The sequence below is a fragment of the Ammospiza caudacuta genome, chromosome 4, assembly GCF_027887145.1.
Source record: "Ammospiza caudacuta isolate bAmmCau1 chromosome 4, bAmmCau1.pri, whole genome shotgun sequence".
NCBI classification, from domain to species: domain Eukaryota; kingdom Metazoa; phylum Chordata; class Aves; order Passeriformes; family Passerellidae; genus Ammospiza; species Ammospiza caudacuta.
The window spans coordinates 2139051-2158816 of NC_080596.1; the positions used below are offsets into that span (position 1 = coordinate 2139051).

The 19766-nt window shown below is 40.9% G+C and overlaps 2 protein-coding genes across 16 annotated transcripts in view; one reads left to right on the forward strand and one right to left on the reverse strand.

The window, feature by feature from the left end:
- Positions 1–16205, reverse strand: part of CLCN3 (chloride voltage-gated channel 3) — a 60563-nt gene extending 44358 nt beyond the window's left edge. For 3 of the 6 annotated variants that reach the window (XM_058803136.1, XM_058803142.1, XM_058803141.1), the window contains exons 1-2: positions 15236–15367; positions 5378–5553 (exon numbers count right to left, since the gene is read on the reverse strand). In XM_058803136.1, the coding sequence (XP_058659119.1) occupies positions 5378–5537 (160 nt within the window). In that variant the 5' untranslated portion in view covers positions 5538–5553; positions 15236–15367. Of the gene's footprint in view, positions 1–5377; positions 5554–15235; positions 15368–15737; positions 15913–16157 lie in introns of those variants that run through there. The other 3 variants (XM_058803138.1, XM_058803139.1, XM_058803143.1) reach the window with 3 other exon arrangements.
- NEK1 (NIMA related kinase 1) overlaps positions 15461–19766 on the forward strand; it is a 43952-nt gene continuing 39646 nt past the window's right edge. For 9 of the 10 annotated variants that reach the window (XR_009274646.1, XM_058803126.1, XM_058803129.1 and 6 more), the window contains exons 1-4: positions 15461–15624; positions 15899–16077; positions 18493–18641; positions 18722–18818. Coding sequence is in view for 9 of the 10 variants with exons in the window: in XM_058803126.1 (XP_058659109.1) it covers positions 18525–18641; positions 18722–18818 (214 nt within the window). In the remaining variant the exon portion in view is untranslated. Of the gene's footprint in view, positions 15625–15898; positions 16078–16431; positions 16457–18492; positions 18642–18721; positions 18819–19766 lie in introns of those variants that run through there. The other variant, XM_058803128.1, reaches the window with a different exon arrangement.

The following is a 19766-nucleotide window of genomic DNA, read 5'->3' on the forward strand; positions in this document are numbered from 1 at the left end:
TGGTATTTATGAGATATGGAAATGATAATTATTTGTTTTCAAGCATATAAAAGAACAAGAAACTACTTGGTTACTAAAACTCTACGTCCACACTGCTGTAATTTCCATCCCTCAGACAGCCTAATGCCTAACCTAACTATCTAGCTATAACACCATTACAGGCTGTTCAACTACAACAACACCAACTGAATTTACATTTTGGACAATAACTACAAAGAAAAACCCAACCAAACAAACATTAGAGTTCAGGAAACCACTAGCATAATAAACAGATACTCACTGAAATTCACTCATTCTATAATGACATCCCATAGCTAAGACAAAACATTTTTTTTCCTTAAACTAAGAATCTTCCAGTCAGCTGGGGAAGTGGCGGGGGAAGAGAAGGGATGTTGACAATAATTTTTAAAACCCTGAAGAAGAACCTTGTTAATTAGCCCAGTTACACATTTAAACATAATGTATAACAATTTCTGTTCAAGAGAGGTGGGCAAAATCAACTTCATGCATTACTAATAAAAAAAGTAGAAGAAATCATGGTTTGATACTATCAGATATCCGGTGTTTAGCTGCATTAGTACTATGAAACACGGGCAAAATGTGTGCAGCCTAACTACAATCCACCAGAAAAAAAGTAAATTATAACTAGTTACTGACAATTTAATTTCATTGCATTCTATCAATTAGCTGTGCCTCATGCTTGATCTTGTGATCACAGCAAGTCATGTTATCTCATGCTTTGATCTGTATGGCATCATTTGGGGGTGAATACACTTCTTACAGCTCAATGGTAATGAGCTCTTTAATGCAAATATTGCCAACTTGGAAAATACTCTGTATGTAACTCAGGAAAGTGATATTTCAAACTGTCCTAATGACTATTCAGTCAAGTCAGTTTTATAACACATGAATGTAATGAATGGATAATAAGAACAATGCCAAAGGTGCAAAATTACTTCAAAGGCTCTTCTTCATATCAGCTGTGAACAATAGGAAGAATCCATTAATGCAATTTCCACATATAAAGAATACAACAGGAACAGTAAGCTATTTTATTCTTCTCTTTGTATTCTTCCTTCTATTTATAAAGAGCAATAGCTAAATAGAACCAAGCATACATGTGAAACAACATTCACATGTTGCTGGAAAAGATAACTAGCTCTTGCTCAAAACATTACCCCCTGCTGTGGTACAAATGTCTTGATTGTACTGAACTGCCTGCTCTTGCTGAAAGTTGCATTCCTCAAATAATGCCATAATATTAGTTCACTACTATAAGATTTTTTGTGTCAGTATTTAAGGCACCAAAAATAGATTGTTTAGGTCTCTGTCTTTAGGCAAGGGACTCCAAATCATGGTTAAGGAGGTTTTAGGAGAGATACGGAGTTGTACACTATGACCTGCTGGCATACTTTGTTTTTTAGCGGCAATGAGACAGTAGCAAGGAGGAGAGTAGAGGCTGGAGCAGCAGCTTTTGAATTACCAGTTTACAGGTTGTCATACTAAGGTTAAGTACTGCCAATTTTATGCTAACACCATATGTCAAATTGTAAACTGTCTCCACACTGAACTCACAATATAAGCAACTAAGCTCCTTCAGCTGAAGCAGGAATCGTTATAGCTATCAAGAACCATGCAAGCTCATTCAGGACTCAGATTCCCACAGACAGATCAAAGTACATCGGGATGTAAACACCAATGAGGTCATTTGTTAGCAAACCATTTTTACTGCAAATAAGGTTTAATCATCTGATTTCAGAAAGTGCCTTGAAAAAACTGCAGTCTAACAGTACAAAAACCCACCTCCTACTGAGCTTGCCCTTCACTTAAATAAAAATCAGTCAAAACTGATGCAGTCCTCTCTTATCACACAAACAGCCCTCAATTCTGAGAAAAATTTTGGAGACATCTGGGATGACAGGATGACAGGCAGCATCCCTTCAAGGCAGGGCTTTGGTACAGGCCATCCAAGCCTCCACATGCATGGCCATGTAATTATTTAGCATGTTAAAATACACTACGCTCAACGAATTCACAATTTCATAATACCTACTTGTTCTCCGTAACACTGCCACTGAAAATCTGTAGGATTGCAAAGAAAACAGCTACCAGGAAGCATAACAGGCATAGTACATATATAATTACTATACATATATATGTATTTGGGTTACAATGCTACATCATCACAATTTCTGTATTTTTCTGATATGAGACACTGAGAGACAGGTCACATACATGCTTTCCGATGGTGCTAAGAAAAGCAAGATTGCTGCACAGCATCAGTTTTAATATAAGGGTGATTACCCAACAGAGAACTATCCACAACCTTCCAAATAAGATGATTTTAAAAAGACAAATTGCTATCAACTAAATATTAAAGAAACCTAAGAGTCCAGATGACCGGAGTTTCTGATTACTCATTTCAGTTAATGTTCATTTGCTTAGTCCAATATAGTATCAAGGAATTTCCCACATAAGAAGTATATGAGGTTAGCTTTCTTTCCCAACATCATCCAATTTCCACATGCTTTCAACAGAAGGCATATTCACCACTGTGTAAGGGCTTTGATGGCTTTCTAAACCTCATTTAAGTGCTTAATGTGAGTGGTAATGTGAATAGCAGTACAGTGCAGCTTTACAGAATTGATGTCCTGAGAGCCAAGGGACTGAGCAAGCCTAGTGAAATAAGCAGACTTTTTCTGTTAACTTACTAGCCTCTGAATGAGAGGCTAGTTTAGAATTACTTTACTTTAGAATTACTTTACTTTACTTTAGAAATTCCAATTACTTTAGAAATTCCACATTGTTAGACATTTCTCTACATCATATATGTGCAACTTATGTTTCCATTTTCATTAGTTGAAAAAAAGAAGATAAAGACTATTTCTTAATCCTTTGTTTTCTCCTCAATGCATAGTCTTGCTTTTTTTAAAAATCTGCAATTCTATATTTTAATACATAAACTGTAAAATGTTGATGTGCACTCTACTGTCCATGGCAACTTATGCAGATTGCATAAATTCACGTCTGTGCTCATTTGTACAAGCTTACATTCTGCAGCTATGCAGCTTTCAATTTATCCACATTATTTCCCCAATCATTTGAACACTGTTGCCATTTTGCTAATGTTGCTAAGATACCAGGCTTATAAATTCTTCCAGTCCCACAGACTTAAACCACACTATATTTTTTAAATAGGGGATCCTGATTCTGGCAGGGTTCACCCGCTAGAGCACAGAGCTAGACCTGAGGCCTCTGCATTCACATCATGCTCTGGAGGGCTGCAGTGCTGAGAAGTGTGTAATCTTCCAGTTACTGGGGGGCTCCTGCCCTTCCTCAGGAGGTGAGAAATGTTCCATGTTGCCCATATTGAATCCATCTGTACTTGGACTTAATGGAACAAAAATAAGGCAAAAGAATAAGAGTATTTAAATAATAGTAATAATAATAATGCTAAGCAAGAATTACAAAATGGGCACATGCAAGAAAGCCCTTATTTTATCTTGTCAATGAGATTTGCTGTATAAAAAACACAGAAGTAAAAACACCTCATTTGGACACCTAAGGAATGAGAAACACAGATGTTCACCTCCTGAATGGAAGTTTATGTGTAACATTTTTCTAAGTATGTTCTTACCACCCAAAAAAGTAAACTAACATCAGATTCTGATCTACCAGTAAGATATTTATTATGATTTGCTGTACAATAAAACATTTTCCTTGTATGGAGACACATAAATCACCATTCACTTAAACAAAATAATAGGGCTTATTGCTGCCTCTTACAGGGAGTCCAGAACTGGGGCAAGCAGGGAAGTCATTAGCAAAAAATTAAAGTTTCAGGAAAGAAAATACATTCATATTTATGTACCAACCCACATTCTGTTACTTCAGTGTTAGAACAAGATGGGAGCTGCTGGCACGTGCAGCAATTAGCACTGATTTTGACAATGCAAACAAAACAACCACCTCATCTGTTTGGACTCAATTTATGGATCTGATTTCACAACAAGTCAAGGGCAGAACAATGGTTCTGAAACTATTTATTTTACTGTAAACTCATTTCTCCTTCATTCTTGAAGTGATGGAAATTATTTTTATGAGCAATAACTGGAATAGCCTCAGAATAGCTTTCAGTACAGGTTGTAAATATTATGATAGACAAGCAAGGCACTCACTTTATTAGAAGTGCCAGATACTTAGAATAAAGAATTATACACAGAAGCTAGCTGTTCACCTAATAATTTCCCAGCTCTTAAGCACTGGACTTTAGCATGCTGGTGCTCTCCAAGTAATGTGCCAGAAGGAATATGTAGATTGAAGGTGTGCTGGCTTGTGATACCTGTATTGGTATAGAAGTTAAAGCACTGCACATTCAAGATATCTAATTAGAAAGAAGGAATACAGGTGAGAAGGATGCTTATAATGATATGGCACAACCATCTAGTACAGTGCCAAAATCCAACTGCTAAGTGCAGCAAAGGCAAAATATATAGAGGAAAAGACACTGCAGGGAAGGAAAACAATGAAATGCTAATGAGAGAAAAGGAAAAGACAGTAAAAAAGCAAAAAATACAGGAAGCAGAGGTTGATTTTAAACAAAGTGAGAGGAAGTGACCAGAGTCTACATTTAACCAAGTTTAGTATCTTTAACACGAATTACTTTCTTTCCCTCCTTCAGTTCACCTCTGACTATTGCTAAATGAATATTAACACTTTCACTGCCTGAACTCTTTTCTTAAACTGAAAAACAAGAGCTTCCCAGTTCTTTCTTCTTTGTATTCCTTCAGTGCCTTTATAGTGTTCACTGTAGAAAGTTTTCTTAACAACTTTTTATCTAGTCAAAAATTCAGCTCACACTGTGCCTTCTGTTGCTTCTAACAACACTCCTACTTTTGGCTTTTGCCTCTGCTTTACAGAGGTGAAGCAGAAGGAATCAGAAGAGATTCATCTCTAGAAGTAATGATTAAAACAGCCTGTTAATTTTTGCATCAAAGAAACATTGGAGACATTGAGACTTCCAAAATCCCACTGCAGAGAAGAAAGACCAGGTACCTGTAGAATAGCCATCCTTTTACTTGACAGCAAGTTTACATTTGTCACAGCATGTTAATATCTGCCCTGGATCACAAGTCATCCCACACAATGTAATTGTTAGGCAAGCACACAGAAGAATGTTCAACCCCTTTTAGGTTGAAAGCCTCTCTCTGAAGGACAGATTAGCTTAACAGAAAAGGGTCAGACTTGCTCATATAAAACCAAAAAAAAAATAAAACCAACAAAAAAAAAAAAAAAAAAAAAAAAAAAAAAAAAAACCCAAAAAACAACCCACATAAAAACACAACCCAGAGAAACTTTCAGACTGAGATTAACTTACCAATGGATGCATCACCATCCAAGAGATTGTCATCTTCAGAGGTCTGAAAATCCATAATTACACCTGCTCCATCTAAAAGCTCCTCATCGCTGCTTGCACTAGTTATGCTGTTGTAACTGTTTCGATAGTAGCCTCTATGAAACAGCTGCTCAGACTCCATTTAGCTGCTTTAGAACCTGTATGTATACACAAAAAAAAGTCATTTCCTATTTGAATAGCCAAAAAACACTATGAAATTTGTATCAAAATAAAACAAGAGTATTTTAGGCTTTGGAGAAAACTTTTTATGGTGACAGTACTCCTACAAGTTACAAAAAGGTAGCAGCAATACAGAACAAATACAACCAAACAGAAGAACAGAGAGTAAAGCAAGATATCTTACCTGTTATGACTAGAGAGAGCAAAGAAAGCAATGAGCACTTGGGCATAGCATATAGTGCAAAATCTAATTAAATAGAGTGCAGGCAGGAAGTACATTGGCAAAGGAGAACAGTGAACAAACAGCTACATTAACAGCAGAAAAAGCATGTAAGGCTGTGCAGCTTTCTGCAGGCTGGTACCACAGGCACTTTTCTGCTCTCCAACGTCAGACATCCTGCCCCTCTTTCAAGCTCTACAACTAAAAGGTCAAGCACAGAAGCGAGTCAGCTGAGGGAACCACTTCCAGTGCAGAGACATGCCTATGGAAAAGGCAAAATAGGCCAGTAAAAACCCAGATTTACAAGACATTTGCTGACAGCTGATCCAAGCAATCAGTAAATCTCCAGAATGTGCTCTGTTATCCCACAAAAACACTTTTCTGTATCTCAAAGGAAAAACAAAAAAGGCAGCTAAGGCTTGTTATTTTCCCAGAAGGGAGGTAGAGTGAAAACTTTGAAGTACTCTTCCAGATTACAAATTTGCTTTAAATAGTTCAAAATCAAAAACAACTAAAAAACCCCAACAACAAAGAACCCCACAAACACAATCAACACAAAAAACCACAAACCAATAAAAAACCAGAATGATTTATCTTAACAAAAGAACTCTTTTTCAAACTAAGAATTACTTAAAAATTACTTAAAATTACTTAAAAAATCAGTGTAAAATTCAATTTTTCTGTTCAGTACTAACTACTAAGCTAAAAGGCAGTCATTTGCCCTCTAACTCTCATACATCTTCCAACAAACCCTACTAGAGTACAGCACTTAGTGAAAATGCTATGCACCCATGGAGCAAAGAGAGATGTAATGAAAATTATCAACACAAGCTTTACACATAAGAATATAGGAGAGAAAACTGGTGACAGGAACCAAAGAGCAATTTGCTGAAAAATTCTGCCAGTTAACTGAAGCTATTTGAGTTTTAATACAAAAAAAACAGACAAAAAAAAAAAGAGTAGTAGATTCCCAGTGCCTTGAAATAAAGACAAAAAGTCAGTTTCCAAAAATATCCGTAGGTAAAGCTTAGATTAGTTTCATTCACAGCTGCTTCCAAAATAAAACCAACATGCATGGAGGAAAGAGACCTACTCAAATATGAACAGAACATAGACAACCACATGAAAAGATAATATTTGTAAAGCACAGTCTTAGCTTTAAAACTGCAACAAAACCTCTCAGTATTCATATTTATGTTCTACTGAATCTTAACAATCTTATTTAAAAACAATATAACAACAGCCTGAAAACTTTCTTCATTTATATGACAAATACCAGTAGAGAATATCATCACTATAGACCTGATCTTCACAAAAGTAGAACCTATAATAAATACTCATTTTGATACTTCTTTTTATCTCCTTAGCTTTAAAAAAAAAAAAATAAAAAAGAAAAAAAGAAAAAAGAATGTAGTCAACAAAAAACCAACTAAAACCTGAGAGTATAATCACCGGATGAATAGCGAACTCATGCTCCTGGTCATATGATGACAAACATTAAGGGCATTGACTTTAGTTTGTATAAATTATTCAAAACCACTGCATCTCCACTCCCTAAAATGTCATAACCAGGAAAATTATGGCTACATATATTGTGACAGCTGAAGAATTATACCCACTGGTAGAAAGATGTCCGCCTACCTGATGGAAGGCATTGCTTCTTTCACACAGTCACTAATGGGAGTACTTTTTAATGGCATTTCACATTTACCAAGTCACGAATGTGAATACTTTAACAGCATTCACCCAAACTGGCTGGATTAGCTGAAAACTCCAACTTAAGCTTACTAAACTAACCCCATTTATGGATACATAAGAAAAAACTGCTATCAGAGGTGAAGAGTAGTCTCCTGCACAGGTACAGTAAGTAACAAGCGGCCATGAGCGGTAAAGTCTTGGAGGGATTTTTAGCCAACAGTTTAAAAAGGAGGAGAGAAAAAAAAGAAAAGCTAACCACATAATCCCTTAGCATGAACCTGAACTAAGTATGAAAGCAAGTATGACTCAAAAGCTTCAGCTCCACAGGCAGGTACTGGTCCTTAGTCAAATCACAGTAAACAATTGGGTCCATGGCTGCTGCTTTGGAGCAAGCCTAAGATACATGAAAGATACAGTACTAATTTTAAACCAATGGGTCAGTACCTACAGGTGTAAATATTCAATCCAAGAAAGAAAAGACGAAGAGTTCCCTTAGAAAAAAAAAAAAAAAAAATTAAAAAAAAAAAAATCTCTGGTGTCCCTTCTGTGATCGTATTCAGACGAGAAATAACATTGCAACTTGTTAAGGCAAATGAAAGGTAAAACCCATCCTCCTCTTTTGAAGGGCAGGAACTATGACTGCAGTTTCCATTGTAGACATTGTAACTTCTGTTTGTTGAATCAGGTAATTTTCTGTTTGATGAAAAGACACTACAGCAGTGTTTCTTTACTGTTTTTAAAGGCTTTTGCTCCTTTTTAATGTGGACTTGTGTTGAAGTCATCTGAGGGTTATACAATGGAGCAGAGCTTTTACACATCACCAGAAATCTCGTTAATCATACTACTTTTCTTCAACTTACAGAAAAATGTACTGAGCAGTCCCTAACTATGTGCACAGATTCCTAAACTCAGGGTTACACCTGAGCTGAGAATCCTTCAGACAATTTCGTTCAAGTTCAATATTGTTCAGGACTGTCAAACTGGAATGTGAAAAAGCACCACTATCCTCAGCTTTACTCCAAGCATCTTCTCAATAACAGCAGTAACCACCGATTTTTAAGGTCTGTATCAAAATTTTTTTAGAGACACAATAAAGCCCATGAGATCAAGGAAAAAATCCTATAGAGCTCTCCAAAACACAGCACAGGCACAGGACCACTACTTGTGAAATCTTGTGGGGACCCCTGGTGGTTCTTGGTCCTTAATCTCCCTTCTAACACATCTCCAGCTTCAAAGGAGTGAAAAAAACACCAGGTAAACAGGAACATATCTCTTGTCCTCTGTCAGAAGTGACAACCCTTTGGTCACCAGAAACAAAAAAGGCTGGGCACTCCTCTGGGTTTGTGCAACTGTTGAATCCCAGAAGATAAAGGGCTAATGTGTATGTCTCCAACAGTGATAACTGGATGGCTGTGGAGCCAGCCAGGGCCTGTTGGTAAGAACAGACAATTGTTGGTACTGACATGAGAAAGAAGAAGCTCAGCTGGAGAAGGGGCCATGCAGAGGTAGGGCAGCACTCCCCCGGGACAAACATCCTCGGTCTCGTTCCGACACAGACACACAACACAGCACAGCGCAAGCGCAGGAACGTGCCCAAGGTGTGGGCACGGACTGTAGAGAGGGATCAACACTATCCCAGACCCCTGAAGCTCTCCTGCCCATTTCCAGAAAGGTCTGAACAAATGGACTGCACACAATGGGTAATTTGCACAGAAAACAAGAAACCTGCCTTCCTGGTGAGGAAACCTATCTATTCAAAAGTACCCCCAGCAAGCCCAGGAGTGCCCCTTGGACATCTCATCAGCTGTACTGATGCTGGACTAGTGATCTCTTTTTCTCTCTTCCCTTTCACCCTATCCCTTTATCCAAAACCCAGCGCCATGCACTTACACAGACTAACATTGCAACTTTCATGCCAAGTGTGTAATGCGCTAACAAAACTTTCTGATTGTTTGCAGACTCTCTGACTTTTGTTGTTCCTCTTGACTACGAGTATTTATGAATCTTGAGTGCTTCCTTCCCATTAAGGGAGAGACATGACAGTAGCAGAGTGATAAAGTGACAGATGCAGTAAGTACAGCTATTTAAACTTCAAGGCCAGGAGTGCTGACAACAGACTTACTTTGCTTCTTGCTCAGGATCCTCTCAAGCAACAGTGATAAGAGGTGAGGAGGGACTGATCTGTGATCAACACCTGGCTCTGCTCATGGCTGACATCCTTTGCTTTACTACACAGAACCCACCTAAATTTTTTAAAAACAGCTCTCCCAACCATTACTGGTGGCCATTGTGGTAATTTTCAAAGGATGAAATAAATATATAAATCTTTTCAGAGAGACCTGTGAACCTCTGATGTTAATAAACAACACTGTTAATAGCCTGTTCCAGCTTTTTAATAAAAACAGATATTCTAACTAAATACCTCTAACTAAAGGAGATGGAAAAAAAAATCAAAAGGTTAAGATTAACAAATGGCACCAAAGCAAAGGATTTTCTAAATCAAGTGTGTTAGCAGTTCAGAATGCACAGCAAGCTGCCCTTACTTAAATACTCCTCTCTTCAGCTGTAAAACCTAGTTGAAACGTTGGCAAGGGCATTGCCAAAATTATCTGTATTTCATCAGGGTCTACAAATGGTAGACAAGTTTCTGACAGGAATGTCTGGAGAGAAAATTACTGCTCAACAGTGCTATCAAGTTAAAAACAAGACTCATGGTGGGTATTTTATGAGGAAAAAAAGAAACTGGGTTCATGTGAGATTTTTAATATTACAAAAAAAAAAAAAAATCACCTGTAGTTTACTAAAAGGCTTTCAACTAACAGACTGCAAAGAAGGTGAGTTATCCTAAATGTGTTCTAATATAACCACAGAGATGAGGTCAGTTCACTGAGTTCATGGATCAAATTTATTAAAAATAATCCATCCTCTACCTATCCAAAGAAAATAAACATTCTTTAAAATTTCTTAGGAATAAAAACTGAGATTTTTCTAACTGTGGTAATGACATAAGCACGTAGTGCACAGATTGTTAGGTCTTCTCAGATGTCTTAGAAGCTTTACTGCCTAAGTTAAAAGAATATTCATGTCTCAGCACAAAACAAATGAAAACTGCTAAATCCGTAACAGTCACAGTAACACAAAATTGTCTGCAAGACTAGAAACAAAAAAAGTCAAATAACAGTTAAAGAAATCTTCAATTTTCTTTCCTAGATATACTCTGATAATCTGTAGATTCAGTTTTCAAAATCGGAAAATGACTGTGTTTGGAAGCATATGGAGAACAGATTTTTTTTCCCATCATATACATGAGACAAATTAAAAGCGGAAAACTCAGGGGAAAAAGCTGCAGTAGATCAAAAACTGCAGATAACACATCAAAATCCAAGAAATCTGGCAGAGAACACTAATTTGGAGATAAAAGTGGAAGGAACTCAAACACGAACTTATCTTTCAGGAAAACAAGTACTTGAATTTAAACTGGCAGGATGTCAAAATATTAACTCACCCCAGTAGCTCTATCTGGAATGAAAACAAAGTACTGAAGTGAAATGCCATTTTTACTATTTCAATTAGGAAACATTTCTTCATTGTGCTTACTGCAGTATGAACATGCTAAATACACATTTGAGTACTTCAGCTCCTCTGAAATTTTTAGAGAAATTTATCAAAATATTGTAGGGTTTTCTGGCTGTTGCTGTTTAGGTGGCCTGGAAAGGCCCAGGGATGGCCTTGGAGAGCCGACGCTTCAAAGGACGAGGAGAGACTTCTGATCTTGTCTCGGTCTCGGTGTTTATTAATTGTTTATCTAAAAGATTTTCTTTCAGCCCGACAGAGGTCTGCACAGCAAGTCAGCCATGGGCACACTCCCCAAGCCCCTGGGCGGTCACTTATCTTTATACCCTAAGTTACGTGTACAATATTTATCATTTTTCTCCAATACCTTCTACTCTTATTAACCTGTGCACTTCTAGTAATGACCAATCCCCAAGTGCCACCACCACCACAGAAGATGGAGGCCAAGAAGAAGAAGAAGAAGGACAGGACACGCCCCAATTCCTCCATCTTACTTCTTTAGACCCCCCTGTACCAAAATCCTAAACCCTGTGTTTTACACTTTAACTAACTTATCCCTTCACCATTCACCCAGTGAATTCCTCCCAGTCCTCATACAGGTCTCATCTCCTGTGTAGGATCAAAATCCTGCCACCAGACACTTCTGGCAACATTCCAGGATTCCCGAGCCCCCCAAGGGTGGTCTCGGCCTCTCTGCACCTCCATCCTGAGGTGCTGAGATCCCACAAAATATATCAAAAATAAGGAGAAAAAATAACAAAGGTTATTTAACCTTAAGCAAAGGTTATTTTTATCAAAGGATCTGTGCTTCAGGACTGAAGTTAAGTCACTTTTTCATTTACTAGTCCTCCTTAGCCCCAACAAAGTAAGCACAATCTAACCCTGTAACTAGAAAGCCTAAGGAAAGTGCTTAACAAACAAAACAGCTGAATGCCTAGAAAGTTCAAGGGGAAAATACCTGACTGCAGACTACGCTCTTTGAAAGTTATTAAAAGTAACTGCTGGTACCCACTATGAAGTGATAAACTCTTTTCTTTACATTTCCAGGAATATACACTCAAGACTACCTAGTACATAATACAAACTAATAAGGGTACTCCAGATGTAAACTGATTTGTAACCACTTTAACAGTTTTGCCTAGAATTCTTTCTATTATGCATGAAGCCTATGAATTACTTCAACTTCCTTCTCCAATAATAAAAAATATCAGTTCATAAAGTATGTATTTATTTCGTAAGTATTTATTAATGACTATCTCAACAATTTACATTTTTCAGTTTCTATGTTTCTAAAGCCGAGCACATTTTCCAGCAGAAAAAAAAAATCTGTTTACAGCCCTCTTGTCACAGTCAATTTAAATGTCTAGACTTTATTCTCTCAGCTGACTTTTCATAAAGGCTTCCAAAAATCAAAAAACAAGCTTTAAGTTAACTCTAAAAATTTGTAATTGTCAACTTTCTACTATTCTGAGCATCTTCAGTTTGCAAAGCTTGGCATATACACAAGCACAAAGTACTGTATTGCAGAGCCTCCTCGTCCACAAGCACAGTAAAAAGCTGAGCTGACACCTGAACAGCTCTGGCAAGTCAGACAACACAGAACCTGCACTTTGAAGTTATGACACAAGGGAACAACTGCAACGACAAGGACAGAACTGGGAACTTGCTCACAGGCATTAAACTGGAGTCTTAATTTTGGGAAAATAAGCAGGGAGAGTACAAAAAGAGTTCCATGCACATGATCACTGCCACTGCTGACAACTTTTGGAGTTTATTGGGTTACTGCTGCTCTCAAGGTGCCAAAGCAAGAAATTTAGGAACGTGCAAAAATAGTCTGAGAATTAGGAAATTAACTCAAATTGGCACGATCACTTCTGGCACAAATCTCTTCAGCAGTTGAGCTTCTACTCTATCTTTTTAATGTATGACCAAATTAAAAATACCCCTACTGCCAACTTATTATAAGACTTTACCCTGAAATCTTGATCTGTACAGTTACACCTATTCACGTGCATATGAAGTCAGCTAAATAAGAGCAGGAAGAAACTATCACAATGTTCCTAGAATGCCTTTTGGCAATGATTGTGAACTTGGAACAGTTGTCCCAGCTTTAGTGCTCACACTCAAGGAATGCAACTCTGCTGTTCAAGGTAAGACACACACACAGACCCCAAAGCAAAGTGTGTGTGAGGGGGAAAGCTAAACTGTACATTCAGTGAACAGGAAAAGATATACAACACAGCCAGACCCATTTGTTCACAGAATAACCAGCACAGTGGGTTTTCACTCACAAGTTACTCAAACACCAATTTGCTACAAACGTTTGTGTGCAAGACACCACAACAGGAAGTATAAACATGGTCATGAGAAAAACAATGACAAATTCATAAAATAAAGTGGTTCAGGGCAATGCAGTCACAAAGAGCAAAAGCCAACAGCTTCAAGTGTCTTTCCTGGTCAAGAATTTGGATAGGCTTGTTCTTACTACAAGGGGAGAAGAGGGAGGAAGGGGGGTAATTTTATCCAGGATTACTCTAACTTGAAAGTCTGCACCACAGAGAGAACAGTGGAATAGTAAATGACTCAAAGAGGGCACTTTAAAAATTTGGGCAAAGAAAATCTTGGAATACAACAAGTAAAATGTCTTTCTAAAAACATACAATGCACATTCTGTATAACATCTACCATTATCAGGCAAAGAATTTTTAGGAATGGCATACCACATACCAATACTAAACAGAACTAAACAAGAAACAAGCTCCATTTTTCTGAACACCATGTAAATTCTGTTTTTACATGTGTTGCAGAGAGATGCAGAGTCAATGTGTTCCAAGCTATAAGTTTCAAGCTACCTGTAGCTTTCCCAGAGCAGAAGTCCTTCCCACTCTGACAACTTTGCAGCAAGTTTACAGCTGCTTGCCAGTCAAAGAGATATCAATTTTGCAGTAGTTAGTGAAAGACTTATTTTAGCAAAAGTGATAGCGACAGGTGGTGGTTCTCTTTTATTACTCTTCACAAAGGTATGTTTCCTATAATGCACAAATATTTTTTAAAATTTTACATTATAGCATATTGACATTTCCTTAAATAGAGAAACAGTTTTGATGACTATCTGCTTTCAAATCTGTCATACCAACACATCCTTCAGTCAAATAGCTGTATCTGCAAAGAAGTATCTCTGTTGCTAAGGGATACTGAAAATAAACCCCTTCACAGGTCCACCAAAAAGAAAACCATCTAAAAGCAAAAGGCATGCATTCACCTGACAATTTCTTGCACAAACTCAGCACCAGAAGCTTTAGAGGTCCCACAACCTCAAAAATGAGGTGCAAGTCCTCATGCCCAAATACCTACCATTTACCAGTATGTTGCCAAAAATATTTAAGCATCTATTCTAACATAGGCTAGACCCAGAAACATTTTAAATTTGGTTGTAAGGCCCTATTTTACCTAGTATAGTACTAGGTAAGTGTGACACAGCAAATTTACTACACTACAGAGAACATAGTTCACTATCAGCACACGATTTTCCACTGTCACATTCACAGCCATTTATTTCAAGTGAGAATTGATACACACTTGTTTTACAGCCATTTCCACGGTACTGGCTAGGTCAGGGAAGAATTTTGGTCAAGTAAGGAAGATAATATGAAAGAAAGCACTCAATATTCAGTTTTAACCTCAGTGACCTGCACGCCCATATAATTATGAGGCTCCAGCAAGAGCCTATGACCTCTCTCCCTTGTCTAAGAGCGGCCCTACCAGCCAAACCCGTGAGCCGACATAAAGCGAGTAACTCATGCAGAATAATCCAGGGGAGGAGACCCTGGACACTGCCAGCCGCAGAGCCCCCCACTTTCCCTATGCTGCCCGGAAGAGCACCGGGATGGGGTGACACGGTGCAAACAGCCTGTGTTTACACTGGGTAAACACACAGGGCATTCCCCCCCCTCATCCCGGCCTTTCGGGGCAGGCACACGGACGAGGGGAGGGACACGCGAGGAGCCACCACGTCCGTCCCTTCCCAGCCCCGGCCGGCCGGAGCCGCCCCGCTGGGCGGGCGGGGGTGCCCGCTCCCCTCCTCCCGCCGCCTCGGCCCCGCTCGCTGCCCTGCCGTGTCCCCGGGCCGCGGGGAGCCCGAGCCTGCCCCGCCCCGCCGCTGCCCGTACCTGCGCGGGCGGCGCCGCCCGCTGATCCCCGGGGAGGCGCTGGCTCATCCTCCCTGCGAGCGCCAGCGGGACACGGGCGCAGCCCCCGGACCCGCGGCCGCTCCGCCGCCCGGCACCGCCCCCTCGGCCCGGGGAGGGCGGGGACTGCCAGCGCGCAGAATCGGCGCCCGTCGGGCCCCCGGGGTCAGCATCGCCGTCACTGCTGATTCTGCTTCCCGCGGTCCGCCCGGCGCGGGTCCGGCCCCGCTCCCGCCCTCCCGGAGGGGCGCGGCTTCCCCGAGGCCCGGGAGGGGCCCGTGCCGGGCACCCTCGCTGCGAGGGCGGGTTGAGGGCCCAGGGGGAGGCAGGACAGCCCCGCGCTTCAGAACGGGGTGGAGGCGGTTTCCCAGGTAAAGGAGGCAGAGTGAAGCCGAGGACATCGCGGCATCCTTCGGCTTCGGGCTAAACTCCGGCGCCTCTAAATTCCAGGCGCTGCGGAGGCCCGAGAGCCTGAGGGTTTTACCTGCGGAGAAAACGCAGGTGTCGGGCTGAGCACGGAGTTCCTGGGTACTGCCAGCCGAGGTGCTGAGGCCAGTCTGGGGTCCACTTAACATACAGCGAATGCAAGTTCCACCAAAACGTGTCAAGTCAAGGGGTGGATTTTTTTTTTTTTTTTCCCCTAAGGAAAATGCCCGCTGGTCCGCTTACGTGCGAGGCTAACGAGCCCGCGGGGCGCCGTGCCCTGTGGCACTCGGACTGACGAGGCGCGTTGTGAATCGCGAGGCTCTTTGCCCATAGGTGCCACTAAGGCGCGCTTTGGAGTCGGGAACGGAGGAGCCACAGGTGCAGCCCGACCCTCCCCGGTAAGCGCTGCGCTCAGCCCCGCCGCGGCACGCTTCCCCCCGGTGCCCCGCCCCGGGGCTGTCCTGGGGCAGACACGTACCGCCGGAGCCGGGCTGGACGGCGGTGTGGGTCGCGGCTCGTTGCTGAAACACTCGTAGCTGTTTTGGGGGGGTTTCCCCCAAAAACGCCGACGCCCGCGCGCGCCCCGCCCGTCACGTGACCGCGGCCGCGCGTTACCAGGGTGAAGTGCCGCTAACGCGGGCAGGGCCGCGGCCCCGCCCCGGTGCGGGCTCGCCCATTGGGAGCCGAGCTGCGGGGCGGGGCCGCCGATAGCGGCGGACGGGGGCGGGGCCTTGCCGGGCGCGAGGCCAGGTTGGGCAGTCGCGGCCGCGCGGGCAGGTATGGCGGGGTGGGGCCCCGGGCGCGGGGAAAGCAGAGGCGGGGTGGGGCCGGGCCGGGTTGCCCTGCCCCGCTGGGAGCCGGGCAGGTACCGGGTGGCCTCTTCCAGCCGCCCCGGGGCCGGCTGTTCCTGGCCGCGCCTCTCGCCCCGGCGCCGGGCTTGCTCTGGCTGTGCGGGGGCGGCGGCCTGGCGGGGCCCGCTGCGGAGCGCGGCCCAGCCCGGCCCCTGCCCTGCCCGGCCCGGGCCCGGCCGTGCGCTCCTGTCGGGCGGGCTGCCTCGGGCGTGACTTGCGCCGCTCTCCTGCGGTGTCCGATGAACTGACTCGCTGCCCTGGGCTTGAAAAGACACCGCCCTGTCAGCGCTGATGCCCTTCCTCTAGACGCCTGTTTTTCCCTTGCCACATGCGAAAATAAGCCATCTAACTCATGGAAGATGATACACCCCTTTGACTGAACTGTGACTTATCGCCCAAAGGCTGGGTACTGCCCATTTGTAGTGGCACGGAGCGGAGCAGCATGCAGAGGCAGCCCTAAGCTACGCCTAATGCAGCTGTTTGAACTGTAGAGCAACTATGGTTATTTCATAAAGTAGAGTAGGAAAAGAACTTCAGCAGAGTCATGCACAGTTCAAATTGTATCCCACCTGCTGTGCTTTTACTATTGCCTGAAAGAGAATATTGAAGTTAATACCAAGACCTTCTTATGTTTAGAAGTGCAACTTGGTATTAAACGATCTTTATGTGCTGTTAGAAAATAAAAAACATCCTTACCAAAACACTGCAGGCCTGTAATTTTAACTTTTTACTTTCCTGGTAGTTATGCTTAGTCTTATTAAGCTTTGCATCTCCTCTTTTGCAGAACAGATTACTTTAAATCTCTCTTGTTTTGTCTTATCAGGCTTATTAATTTTGGTCTCCTTTCATGGTATAGATCCTGTTAAGCAGCATCCGTGTGTAGTACATGGTAATTCCATTAAAAAAAAAAAAAAACTCAAATTGAGGAGAGACCCTGATTGTGAGACCTGTGATGTGTGTGAAGTTTGGCTCTAAGCTACTAGGGTCTCCTGTTGGAAGGAAGCTGGCTACAGCAAAGCAGAAATGCTATTAGTTCTTGCAAGTGAGGCTTAAGTGAAGAAAATCCTAGGACACTTCTGTCTTTTTCAGCTTATAGAAACTTTCTCAGGTTATGGAAACTCTTTTTGCTTTAAAAAATATAATCTTTTAGTCTTCTGTGAATTTGCTCGGATATTTGTCACTTTAGTCTTTGTTTTGCCCTTTCACTGTGCTGTTCTGAAACATCTATATATTGCCATAGCTTCTGCTTGCAGCTCCCTAGTGTCCTGTTTTTACCAAAGTATTTTTTAATATTGAACCTTAAACACCATAAAAATTCACCTGAGTACTCCTTTTAATATGAAGAGGTAGTCTGAATGGTCAGATAGTACATGGAAAATAGTGATTTGTGCCATTTTGTGATTATATGTTTTATATGCAATGTGAAAAGAGTCTTTCAGTCAGGCTTAAGCCCACTCCTCTCTGTATTGAATAATGATTTGAAACATGATGGGGATCTGTTGAATTCAGGCCATTTTTGGTTTCATTATGGTGATAAAAAGCTGGATTTAGTGCTTCTTAAGAAACAATGCATAGGAATTCCCCTTGCCTCCATTGTGTTTCTTCCAAGTTGAACTAAACATTTTTAATCAGGTGCTATAGCTCTATGATGTTTTTGTGCCAGTTGAATCAGAAGCCTTGGCACTGATTGCACTGGTTTATTTTAAGACAAAACAGATCCTTTTTAGTCAAAATGAAGGATGGAACAGGGTTTTAGTTATGCAGCCCTTGTTGGCCCAAATGAGCCAACTGTACCAAAATAGAGTTGAGACTAAGAGTACATGATTTACAGAAAGTCAACTGAAGAGACAAATGGATCAACCTTTTGAGTTAGAGAAAAATACCATGATCAGGTTAAATCACTAAGTACACCTAATTAAACATGCTCATGGTTTTTTTGTGTTTGTTGGTTTGTTTTTCCAGTACTCAAGTAAGGATGCCTTAAGAGGAGAACTATGGATAAATATATCAAAGTACGGAAGATTGGAGAAGGATCATTTGGGAAAGCAATACTTGTCAGAGCTAAAGAAAATGGCCAGCAGTATGTCATTAAAGAAATAAACATTTCTAAGGTAAGCAATTGGTATTAATAAATTCCTGAGCCGTTCTTTTTGTACTTCTGTTCTCACAAATCATTATTTTCCTTCTGAAGATGTCAAATAAGGAGAGAGAAGAATCAAGGAGAGAAGTTGCTGTTTTGGCTAACATGAAACACCCAAATATTGTGCTGTATAGGGAGTCATTTGAAGGTAAGGTGAACTAATACTGTAAAACCTGAAGTAACGTGAGTGACTCTGTGCACTTCTTACTGCACATAGTCTAAAAGTCAGGGAGTTTTCTCTCTTTAATCAATATTTTTCATACCTTTATTACTTCAGTTATTTTCCATATTTTTTTCAGAATTCCCATCCACATTTAAAAATAATTTTCCTGAATTTGTAATTCAGGAAAAAAGGGGAACAAATAAATAAATATTCATGACTATACCTTATATAGTATTGGTTTTGCTTGATACTTAAATGAAAGATATTCTCTTGTTTCTCTAGAGCATGTCTCCTTGAATATACCCTAGCAACTGGAATGCTTGTGTAGGTTAAATTTGTGTAGGTTAAATTACACTCTAAATTTGGATATTGATAACTTAGCAAGAGCAGTTTTATGTCCAAGTCTGTTGTCTTAGAATGTAGTCTTCAGTAACAGCAACCATATAATTGCTTTCAGAGCTGGGGAAATAGATGGGACTGTTTACTTCATCAGGCAATGAAGGAAGGAGAAATATAATTCTACATTGTCTTCGCACTGAATGTCTTGGGAAATGGGCAGAGCAGAAAAAAGATTCCAAAAGCCTAATGTAAAAGTTAAATATTATTAAAAGCCCCTAAATATTATTTGAACTGCTATTTAGAGATTTTGGTCTCTTCTTTCCTTCCTTTCTGCTGACTTTCTTATGTCTTTCACCTAGGGCGTTCACTTTGTCTTTTCATTAAATTATATTTTTGTGACATAATCATATTACACAGCCACACTTCAGCTTTATAAATACACACTGCTTTCTTCCTTGTGGTAGAGGGCTGTTCTTTAAGACTGTTTTTTTTCTTACAAGGTAGATCCTGTAATCCATAATACACAAGAATTTGTGTTGCATCTTTATTGCCAGAACACGTTGACTTTGAATACATTGAATATAAAGTTCACAG